General features: G+C 64.6%; 1 protein-coding gene across 2 annotated transcripts; it reads left to right on the plus strand.

The window, feature by feature from the left end:
* Positions 1-374: 374 nt before the first annotated feature.
* CHRD (chordin) lies at positions 375-10,468 on the plus strand. Of its 2 annotated transcripts, XM_041468012.1 has the most exons (24): positions 375-562; positions 2,610-2,892; positions 3,227-3,330; positions 3,816-3,942; positions 4,318-4,455; positions 4,533-4,650; positions 5,548-5,644; positions 5,749-5,890; positions 5,964-6,104; positions 6,611-6,693; positions 6,782-6,929; positions 7,027-7,133; positions 7,218-7,334; positions 7,422-7,578; positions 7,671-7,912; positions 7,999-8,112; positions 8,338-8,550; positions 8,633-8,726; positions 8,840-8,896; positions 8,995-9,098; positions 9,245-9,347; positions 9,451-9,605; positions 9,771-9,864; positions 10,026-10,468. In XM_041468012.1, exons 2-24 carry the CDS (start codon positions 2,763-2,765, stop codon positions 10,091-10,093), a joined length of 2,853 nt encoding a protein of 950 aa, XP_041323946.1. In that variant the 5' UTR covers positions 375-562; positions 2,610-2,762; the 3' UTR covers positions 10,094-10,468. The 2 variants fall into 2 exon arrangements, with proteins under 2 accessions (XP_041323946.1, XP_041323945.1); XM_041468011.1 differs by lacking the exon at positions 375-562 and having other exon boundaries at positions 2,508-2,892; positions 3,819-3,942.
* The last annotated feature ends 719 nt before the right edge of the window (positions 10,469-11,187 follow it).

The raw sequence follows: 11,187 nt of genomic DNA on the forward strand, positions 1-11,187 counted from the left end.
CACAGCTGGAGCATCCATTTCCTCCCTGCCCACATGCCCCCACTGCAGGGGCCATGCCCCCCTCCCTGGGCAGGGATGCCCAGCACCCTCCTGACCTGACAGGCCCCATGCCAGCATACCACCCTGCTCCCAGCCTGGCAGTACCAGAACACCCTTGCAGCCCCTCTCTCCCTCACGCTGCCACCCCGTGCCTCGGATTCCCCCGTGCCTCGGGGCTGCAGCCAGGCGGGTTCCCCATCTCTCTTTCCTTTCCCCGGGAAAGGGGAGGGAGCTTCCCTCATCTCTTCCCCACGTCCCGCAGACGAGCCAGGAGACTGTGACGAGCTCTGGGTGCACAGAGCCAGCACCGGATTCCTGGCATCGGCGGGACAGCTGGGAGCCATCGCCCGCCTCCTCCCTGCTCAGCCCCGCTCACGTCCCGCCGTCCCCAGAGCCGCTGCCGTGCCGCAGCGGGCACGGTGCAGCGACGCTGGCACAGCCACACAGACCCCAGCCCTTCCCTGCCCTCCGCGTCGCTGGATCCCCAGCCAGCGAGGACGTCGGGAGAGAGGAGAGGGGACAGGTCAGTGACACCGCTGGGGACCGCAGGGAGGGCACAGGGCCAAGGGGTGCCATGCTGCCAGTCATGGTCGCTGCTCCTTGCAAGCAGCAGGGTGTCAGGGCCAGCCATGCCCGGGGGATGCCCGAGGTTCTGGCAGTGTCCCAGCCCTGGTGATGCCAGCGGGCTGTCCTGCTGGGGTAAGCCCAGCTACTGCTTGCTGCCGTCTGCCAGCTCCTGCCACGGGCCAGGTCCCGGCAAGGCCAAGCCCCCCTGTCCCACTGCCCTCCCCGGGAGAGGTGTCGCGCTGCGTGGGGACGTGCCAGACCAGGGCAGGGAATGGGATGGGGCAGCCATGGACAAGCTGGAGATGGGCAACCTCATTCTGGCTCTGGGGCGCAGGGCGGTGGGCTGCAGCCCCCCCAGCTGCTCGCTGGGCTGCGGGGAGGCCCAGGAGGAGCTTTCTGGGGAGGCAGGGGCCTGTTGTGCTCCAGCTGTGCCGTGTTTCCCTAGCTACACCGCGCAGCTGGCCGGGTGTTTGCACCGCCCGGAGTTGATTTTGGCAGCCCCGCGCTTCCCCCTCCTCCCCTCCCCACCCGCCTTCCCCCTGCCGGGCGCCCGCCTGCCACGCACCCACCACCCTCAGCCTCTCCCTGCCACTCTCGGCGGGGATGGCAACAGGGACATGGGTGACACAAAGTGCCCCTACTCTCCATAGGCTCCCCCTCCCCTAAATTCATGCCTCAGTTTCCCCAGATGGATGATGGCTTTCCCCAAACTTTTCCGTGGTGTCTACTCACTGCCAATCTCTGCCACCCTTACCAGCCCAGGTGTGGGTGAAAAATGGGGCTGGTGCTGGGTGCTGCTCTCACAGCATCCCCCCTCCAGATGCCCCTTCCCTCCCTGGACAAGGGAACCCAGGCATCCGGGCTCCTGTTCTCCTGCAGCCCCTGTCACCGATGGGCAGGAGCCCAGGGGCCCATTCTGGAGCCTTGCTCTGACCAGGGTGGGCAGCAGCTGGAGAAATTCAGGAATGTGGAAGGCACAAGCTGGAGGGGGTTGGTTGTGCCTTTGCAGAGAGCAGTGTGGACTGGGGGAGGGGGCTGGCTGTTTTGGGAGCCCATGCTCAGGGGTGCTGAGTGGATGCAGGAAGGGCTGGCTGCAGGGGAACAGTGGATGGACATACCTTGCAGTGCCCTGTGTCCTGGGGTGCCAAGGGGCCTGGGAGCAGACTGAGTGGATGGAGTAGTCCCCAGGATGTCTCATGCCTGAGGAGTGGGGGCCAGTGAGCCCTGGAAGAGCTCATGGCTGAAGGTGGACTGTGTGGATGTGGGGACGCCAGGATGCTCTGTGTCCAGGAGACAGGAAGAGTGAACAGATTGAGGAGACGGGCATTTGAAGGGGTGTGCCCTGCAAATGCCTTATTCACGAGGGGGCTTATTCGGATGAAGAGATTCCTGTGGGGCTCACACCCTTGAAGAGGGGAATGTGAATGGGGGCATACCTGGGATGTCCAGTGCCCAGGAATACCCCAGGTTCTGTGGAAGGGGTGTGGATGGTGGTGGTGGTGTCTCCACAGCACCTTATATCCAGAGGGTGCTGTGTGAATTGGGAGGGGATGTCCCCAGGATGCTCAAAACCTGAGGGTGCCCGATGCTCTGAGGGAGGGTTATATCATAGACTCGTACCATAGACTGCTCGGGGCTGCAAAGGACCGTAAACACCACCTAGTTCCAGCCTCCATCCCTTAGGATTCCCCATGCCCTGGGGCTGGCATGTGAGTAAGGATGCTCTGCCCTCTGGGGAACCGCATGCCGAGGAGAGGGGGAGCAATGAATGTGGGGGAGGGGGAGTCCCCAGGACATCCCGACTGGGGGGTACCCCCTGCCTGGCGGGGCAGCCGCGTGCCCCGGGTGCCGCAGGACGGGACAGGACAGGACGTCCCGTGCCAGGCGGGGGCGGCGGGGCCGGGGCCCGGGGATATGTGGGGGGGTCGGAGCGCGGCGGGGGGCGCATCCCCCCCCGGCCGGCCGCTGCCTGCGCCTCATTAGCGGGGCCTTTGTTTGCACAGGGCTCGCAGCTCCCGCTTGCCCATGCCGCCGCCTATAAAGCGGAGCCGGAGCCGGCAGCCGGGCAGAGGCGGCGGCAGCGCCCGGCAGCGCCCGGCCCCCCCTCCCCGCCGCCGCCTCCGGTCCCGGTCCGCCCGCCCCGGCCGGCCGGCACCATGCGCGCCGCTGCGCTGTTGCTGCTCGCCCTGCTCCCGCTCCGGCCGCTGCCCGGCCGCGCCGCCCGCCCCAAGCTCGCCCTGCCCATCCGGCCCGACACGGACCCGCTGCCCCCCGGCGGGGCGGCAGGTAGGAGCCCCCTGCCCTCCACCCTTCCTTCCCCCGCTCCGCGCACCCCCGGTCCTGTACAAGCCGCTGCCGCACCCCCGTCACGCATCCCTCGTCGGGCACCCCCTCCCTGCCACCCGCACCCCCGTCCGTCCATCGCATGCCTGCACCCCCCTTCTCTGGCACCCCGCGTTCCGCCCCGGGCCCCCCGGCTGGCCGGGACCGGCACTGGGACCGGCACCGGGAGCGCAGCGGGCGGCGGGGCGGTGCCGGCCGGTCCGGGGCTGCGGCAGGGGGGTGCCCGCGGCCCGGAGGTGACTGGGGACGGCCGCGGGCGGTGGTGGGGTCTCCGCAGGCTGCGCCTTCGGGGGGCACTTCTATGCTCTGGAGGAGACGTGGCACCCGGACCTGGGGGAGCCCTTCGGGGTGATGCACTGCGTTATCTGTCACTGCGAGCCGGTGAGTGCCCCACACACCCCTTTCCCTGGGAGACCCCCCAGGAGCCGGGTTTGCTGGGGAGGGGGCTGGCAAGGAGGGAGTTCGACCCTTCTGTTCAATCCGCTCCTCTCATTCCCATGGAAGAGGGATCCCTTCAGCCGGCCGGACACCTGGATGTCCTCCCCCGCGGCAGGGGGGAGGAGAAGGGGGGTTTAAAGGATCAGGCTTCATTCTTCCTCCCCCTCCTCGGGGATGGCCTCCGGCCCCCTTCCTCCCTCCCTCCCTCCCTCCGAGCAGCTCCCCGAGGCCGGGGCTGGCGGGCCACGCACAGCTGGTCAGGAGGCTGGGGGCTGTGGGGAGGGGGCCCTGGTTTGGCTGCCGTACAGGCATCTGGGGACTCTGCAAGGTGTCCAGGGCTCCAGATGGAAAAAGATGGGGCATGCCCTCCCATGCTGTGCTGGCACGCCTTGGCACAGCTCTCCTGGGGTCTTCTTGGCCCCTCATAGCAGAGGAACCACCGGGGGAAGCCCGTGGGGAAAGTGAACTGCAAGAACCTGAAGCAGGATTGCCCCGTGCCTGCCTGTCCCCGGGCCACGCTGCTGCCGGGACACTGCTGCCACACCTGTCCCAAAGGTGAGGAGAGTGGGTGCTTCTCTGCAGGGAGCCCCCACCAGTCCCCCAGGATCCCCTGCTGGCCTGGGAAAGGGGGCACTGCACACCCCCTGAAAAGGGCTGGTCAATTTGTTATGAAAGTCACCAGTGCCCATGATAGATGGGCAGGGGAAAGCCCTGGTGGGAACAGCCTGAAAGGAGTGCAGGGAAGGCACACAGGGCTAAATGCTGTGCCTGTGCACAGCATGCCCCAGCTAAGAGCCCCATAGTGATTCACAGGGCACATCTTGGTCTATGTCAAAAGGGGCAATTTATTACTGTCCCTCACCCCAAGCTCTTGGGCACAAGCAGCCTGGTGTGATGATCTCTGTGTCCACCCCATGCTAACCTTGCCAGGCCCACCAGAGAAGAGCCCTGCACTGCGATTTGACACCTTGGAGTACTTCCAGGACAAGGAGGATGACTTGGACAAGCCCTACAATGACCGCTCCTACCTCAGCTCTGAGGGCCTGGCTCGCGATGACGCCCGCACAGGTGAGCCCCCCCCTCCAGGCAGCAGCACTGTGGGGCACCCCCCGTGCTCCCCCTCAGCAGCAGCATCTCCTCCCCAGAGTTTGTGGCCTTGCTGACGAGTGGCCCAGAGCCATGGCACCCCACATCCAGCGCCGTGGCCAAGGCTCGCTTCACCCTGCTGCGCTCCTCCCTGCTCTTCTCCATCAGCTACGAGCGGTGAGCCCTGCCCCCTGCCCCCTATCCAGCCTGGCACAGCAGGCAGCTCTCTGGAAAAGGGGGGATGCCACCGTGCTTGTGCCTCAGTTTCCTTTGTGATATCCCCCCATGGTGCCACAGCCTTGCACTGACAGAGGGAGAGATTTGGAGAAGGGGGGGCAGTGTGCTGGGCTCCAGCCTAGGTCAGCAGCCAGAATTTCGGCACACCCACAGTGTCGGCCCAGCCTCACCCATTTGCCTCCAGATCTGGACTGGAAACAAACAGGAACGGTTCCAGGGCTCCCGTGGGTGCAGCTGGCAGAACTGCTGTGCCACCCTGCAGGCTCTGCCGGGGGGCAGTGCCTTGGCACTGCTGCCAGGGTTCCCCATCCTTGCCATGCCCTCCCCAGATGCTCGCCAGCAGCACAGCCTCTCCTCTCCCTCCCTCCTTCTCGCTCCAGTTTCTTCTGCTCTTCCTCGCTTCCAGGCCCCTTTGCATAGTAAAGTGGTGACTAATTTCCAGCTCTGACAGGGGGAGCCAAGCAGAGCCGAAAATGCTCCTTACTTACAGCCTGAACACTCAGCTCCCAGCGGGTCCTGCCACGGTGCCTTTCCCAGCAGAGACCCTCATCCTGCTTTGTGCCAGTTAGAGACCACTCCAGAACACGGGAGCCCAGAGAATCTGTGCCAAGCTGGCATTTGGCAGGACAGCAGTGTTGGGCTAGTCCTGGAACGGGCGGGCAGAGCTTAGCACTCAGCACCCCAGGAGAACATCTTCCTTCTCCTGGCCACCCCAAGCCCCCGGTGACCCCCGTGTGCCCTCCCTGACACACCCCTGCGCCCGACGCTGGCTGAGGGTGGTGCCGGGGGAGGGGAAGGACAGGTACATGGCCCTCGCTCACCCCTGGACGCTCGCAGGCTGGGGCGGCCGAGCCGGGTGCGTTTCAGTGACCCCGAGGGTAACGTGCTGTTTGAACACCCCGTGCAGAAGAGCGCTGCCCCCGAGGATGGCATGGTGAGAGGGGCTGGGAGGGCAGGGGGCACGCTGCCCCTTCCGACCCCTGCTGGGTTTGTGGTGCCCCCCAACCACCGCCCAGCCCTTCCCTCCATCACCCACAGCTCTGCGGAATGTGGAGGACGGTGTCCAAAGCCAACGTCCAGCTGCTGCGGGGGGAACAGCTCCGGGTGTCCCTCATCACCCGGGCACAGCCCTCCGGAGAGGTCCATGGGCACATCCTCAAGCACCGGGCACTCTTTGCAGGTGAGTCCAGCTCCCGCTTGCACACCCAGTGAGTGCCCACCAGAATGTCCCTCATGCCCCTGTCCCTGCACAGAGACATTCGGTGCCATCCTGACCTCGTCAAACCCCTTGCACTTGGGTGCTGGGGGCATGGCCATGCTGACACTGAGTGACACAGAGAACAACCTGCACTTCATCCTCATGGCCCGGGGACTGCTGGAGCCTGGAGCAAGGGGTGAGGGGGGCAGGGAAGGGGAGGGAGGCACTGCCCAGAGGGGGCTGCATAGACCTGAAGGAGTTCATGGCATGTCTGCGGCTCAGGATGCATGGGTCAGAATCTGTGGGGTCAGGACGGGTGTCTGGCCTGGGTGTGCAGCTCAGGGTGGGTACAGGGGCTGTCTGTGGGGTAGGGTGGAGGGTGAGGTAGGTGTGCATACATTGTGTGTTGTGTGATTTGGGGTGTGCCTGGTGGGGAGGGGATGGTGTGCACCTGTGCAGGTGGGCCGGAGGTGCTGCAGAGCATATGGGGTGTGAGGGTGATTGTGTAAGAAACACAGGTTTGCAATGTGGGTTTGCAAGGATTTAGGGCATGCTGGAGGGAATGATGAGGGCCCAGGCACACAGGGGCAGGCAACAGGCAAGAAAATGCCAGGGGTTTGGAGGTGGTAGGCACAGAGGTGTAGGTTTGAAGTGGTTGTAGACCCCTGGTCCAGTGGGTTCACTCTCCTCTGCCGTGTCCAGAATCCACAAGGGTCCCGCTGAGGGTCCGCATCCTGCACCAGGGACAGACGCTACGCGAGGTCCGCGCCAACATCACTGTGGAGGTAAAGCGTTTTCTTCCCCCACAGGCCCTGGCAGCCACGGTGCCCAGAGCACCAGGGCTGATCCATGGCACTCTATCCCCCCTGCCAGGACCCCGACTTTGCAGAGGTGTTGAGTGATCTGTCTGCCCAGGAGCTGCAGTGGCTGGTGCAGGGGCAGCTCCGCATCGTGGCCGAGACAGAGGGCCGGCACGCGCGCCAGCTGGCTGGCACCATCACCACCCGCCGCAGCTGCGACAGTGAGCACAGGGCAGGCACGCTGGGGGGCAGGGGGATCGCTGTGCTCAGCCCCGTGCCAATCTCACACACCCTTGTGCCTCTCTCCCCGGGCTGAAGCCATCCAAAGTGTGCTATGCGGAGCGGACGCTTTGCTGCCGACCAAGACCGGGGCTGTGGGCTCAGCCAAACTGGCGCTGCATGAGAATGGCACCCTGGAGTACCAGGTGAGTGGTGGGCACCCATTTCCTTCTCGAGGGTCCCAGGTGTATCTGCCACCCTGACACTGCCCTTTGGCACCCCACCCACAGGTGCAGGTGGTGGGCACTTCCAGCGAGGTGGTGGGCATCACACTGGAGACCAAACCCCGACGGAAAAGCAAGAGGAACATCCTGTTCGACATGACACCCAGCTACAAGGATGGGCTGGTGAGCACTAGTTGATGCTGGGAGGGATGGCGTGGGGACTTTGGGTGAGTCCCTGTCCCAACCTGCATGGTCTCCCACTGGTGGCAGGCCTGGGGTGCCTGGCAGAGCCCCAGCGCCCGCGATGCCCACATGCTTCTACAAAATGAGCTCTTCCTCAATGTGGCCACCAAAGACTGGGCAGAGGGTGAGCTGCGGGGCCAAATCATCTCCCTGCCCTACAGTGGACTGCTCGCCCGCTACACAGGTACCAGGGACACGTGGGGTGGTAATGGGGGACAGTGGGTCTGCCCTCCCACACGCCACCCACACCCTGCCACGGTCCCTGTCTGTGCACAGAGATGCCCGTGGCACTGGCAGGGCAGCTGGTGTCCCCCCCTGTGCACAGCGGCGCTGGGGGGCATGCCTGGCTCTCGCTGGATGAGCACTGCCACCTGCACTACGAGATCTCCGTGGCGGGGCTGGGACGGCCGAGCGATGGCACTGTCAGTGCCCACATCCACGGGGTGGCCGAGCTGGGGGAGATGGGCACCCGCCCCCACCAGCACAAGCGCCTGCTCAAGGGCTTCTACAGCACTGAGGTGAGGTGGGCACCCGGCCAGGGCACCACACAGCAGGGGCTGGGCCAGACCATGTCCTCACCCTGGTGCCCCTCTCGCCACAACAGGCTCAGGGCGTGGTGAAGGACCTGGATGCCGACCTGCTGCAGCACCTGGCCCAGGGCACTGCTTTCCTGCAAGTCAGCACCAAAGCACACCCCAATGGGGAGATGCGGGGACGGGTAGGTCCTCACTGGGGCAGGGCACCCTCCCCACCCCACTGCTGCCTGCGGCCAGGTGGCACTGCCTGGAGCAGGGTGGAAGGGCACAGGATCACTCTGGTACCAGGTCCCAGCAGTGCAGCCTGATGTGTTTTGTGGTCGTGGGTGGTTCCTTCACCAGCCTGACCATGGAAGGCAGCCAGGCATCGGCACGGGAAGTGATCTCCTGCTCATTGCCCCCTCCAGGTGCACATTCCCAACCAGTGCCATGCAGGAGGGACCCGCCTGGCCCCAGGGGAGTCCCTGGGGCAGGCTGAGCTCTCTGAGAGCACCAAGACCAGGGACCTGGAGCAGCTGAAGAAGGACCCCAACTCCTGCTTCTTCGAGGGTCAGCATCGAGCACATGGCACCCGCTGGGCACCTGACTATGACAAGAAGTGCTCTATCTGCAGCTGCCAGGTACGAGCTGGGGGTTGTGCTGAAAGGGCAGCACCCATCAGTAATGCCCCTCTCTAATGAGCCCAATCTCTGCTGTCCCCAGAAGCGCACCGTGATCTGCGATCCCATCTTGTGCCAGCCCCTCAACTGTACCCACCAGGTGCACCCCGAGGACCTGTGCTGCCCCATCTGTGAAGGTACCTGGGGGATGGGCTGGGGGGCTCCTTGTGAAAACAAGGCAGGGGTCCCTTCTGGAGACTTTGCTGCTGGCACCGTGTGCACCCCCTCATGGCCCTCCTCTTCCTTGTAGAGAAGAAGACAGAGCAGGAAGAGCTGAAGCTGGAGCGGGCACGGGACAGCAGCGAGGGTGAGTCCTTGTGGGTACGGGCTGAGGGGGCAGCTCTGCAAAGGCTGAGTCACAAGGGCTGTGACTTCCTCTTCTTCTTCTTCTTCTTCCTCTTCCAGGCTGCTACTTTGACGGCGACAAGACATGGCGAGGCTCTGGCACTCGCTGGCACCCTGTCGTGCCCCCGTTTGGCCTCATCAAATGTGCCATTTGTACCTGCAAGGTGGGTGTGGGTTCCAGACTTGTCCCCCAGCCTGGTCTGGCACCTGTGGGTGCTCTCAGTTCCCCGGCACTGTAGCTGAGGGTCAAACCAGAGCATGGGGAGCTGACTGCCCTGTGCCCCCCGTGAGCCCTGTGCCCTCCCTGCAGGGCACCACAGGTGAAGTGCACTGCGAGAAGGTACAGTGCCCACGGCTCACCTGTGCCAACCCCGTGCGCGCCAGCCCCTCTGACTGCTGCAAGCAGTGCCCAGGTACCTGCACCCCTCCCCTGCCCTCCATTCTCCCTGCCTAGCTCCTGTGTGCCTCCATTGGCAATGCCACAGGCAAGCGTCCTCCCAGTGCCCTCTCCTGCAGCCCCAGAGAAGAGTGTCCCGGAGCTGGCTGACTCCATGCAGGCAGACGCACCGCGGGCGTGCCGCTTCGGGCGCCGCTGGTACCTCAACAACGAGAGCTGGCACCCTTCTGTGCCCCCCTTTGGAGAAATGAAGTGTATCCTGTGCTGGTGTGTGGTGAGTGTGCCAGCCTAAGGCGGCTCCAGGGGGAGGGAAGGCGCCGCTGTGCCCGTCCCCAGGGCTGTGGGAATGGGTGGGAGAGCAGCACCCCGGACAGCCAGCACACCCTGAGGAGCTGCTGTCCCCCCACGCTGGTGCTCAGCCCCTCTTTCTGCTCCCCAGTCGGGGGAGACGCACTGCCAGCGCCAGGAGTGCCCCCCGTCCGCCTGCGCCAGCCCTGCCACGAGGGACAACCCCTGCTGTGCCAAGTGCCGTGGTGAGTGCAGTGCTCACACACAGCCACCACTGCCCAAACACTCTGTGGCAGTCCCTGCACCTCCCGGTCTCCTTGGTGCTGAGCCAGGCTGGCACAGCCACCCCAAGTGCCCTCCTGGCCCCCCTCTGTGCCCCTCTCTCAGCCACACTTTTCCCCCCCAGCCCTTGATGCCCCCTCAGATGCACGGGAGAAGGTCCACGATGCCAAGGTGGAGTCACGGAGCCACTGAGCAGTGACTGCTGCCCAGAGCTGGGCAAGCACGCAGCGACGCTGGGCGGCACTGGGGGGGCCCCACTACTTATTGCCCCTGCCCGTGCAGGGCGGGGGGCACAGAGGAGCACAGTGGGGTGCACACGGCCTGGCCCCCAGCCTGGGCACCCCATCTCAGCACGACTGCAATGCCAACACAGGCTCGTGGAGGTTGGGGCACCCACTGCCCAGCCACTCCGAGCCCCCCGGCCGGCGGGCATCGTGCCCATGTTGTACATAGTGTAAAGTCCTTCTGGCCCCTGTTCACTGCACCCACCCTGTCTCGGCCGGGTTTCTCACATAATTTATGGTGCCAGTGGATGGAGGTCAAGATGTATTTATTAAAACCAGAGCTATTGCCCACCTGCTTCCTGTCTCTTCCTAGCAGCAGCAGGCACAGGGCTGTGCCCTTGCATCCCATGGGGAACTTGCAGGCCTGGCATTGCTGGGGTTGGGGATGTATATTTGGAGATATGGAGTGTGAAAGCCAATGCCAGGATGAGGACACCCCTATGGGCTGTGGGGTGACACTGGAGAAGACCAGAGCACTGTACAGTACCCCCAGCTGGAGCCACGACGCCAGCCTCTGCCCACGGTGGAGGCTGCCAGCAGAGTGCTTGGTGATGGTGCCTGCTAGAACAGGGATGGCAGGACTCTGTTCCTCACACCTCCGTGGTGACGAAAAGAGCCCAGTCTGGGGCCCCAATCCAGCTGCCACCCGTGGAGGCCCTTGTCCTGCAGCACCCATAACCAGCTGCGTGCCCAGGGCTGGGCACAGGCACCCATGGCTGTGCAGAGCAGAGCCCTGTGTGTGCTCTGGGGCAGCACAACCCCAGTGACCCCAGTACAGCTGCACTGGGCTAAGACCTCGTGGGCCCATGAGAGACCCAATGCCGCCACCTGCTCTCTGATCCCTAACGTGGAGGGCTGAGGGATCTCTGGGGCCATTTGTACTGTGCTGGTATACACTGGGGTGACTGGGACAGTCAGAGCTGTACTGGGCTATATTGGAACAGTGCCAGAGCTGTAGGGAAAGTAACACTGGGCTCTACTGGGATAGCAGTAAGGGATGGT

Source organism: Pyrgilauda ruficollis, unplaced genomic scaffold, assembly GCF_017590135.1.
Source record: "Pyrgilauda ruficollis isolate IOZ18807 unplaced genomic scaffold, ASM1759013v1 scaffold21, whole genome shotgun sequence".
Taxonomy (NCBI): Eukaryota; Metazoa; Chordata; class Aves; order Passeriformes; family Passeridae; genus Pyrgilauda; species Pyrgilauda ruficollis.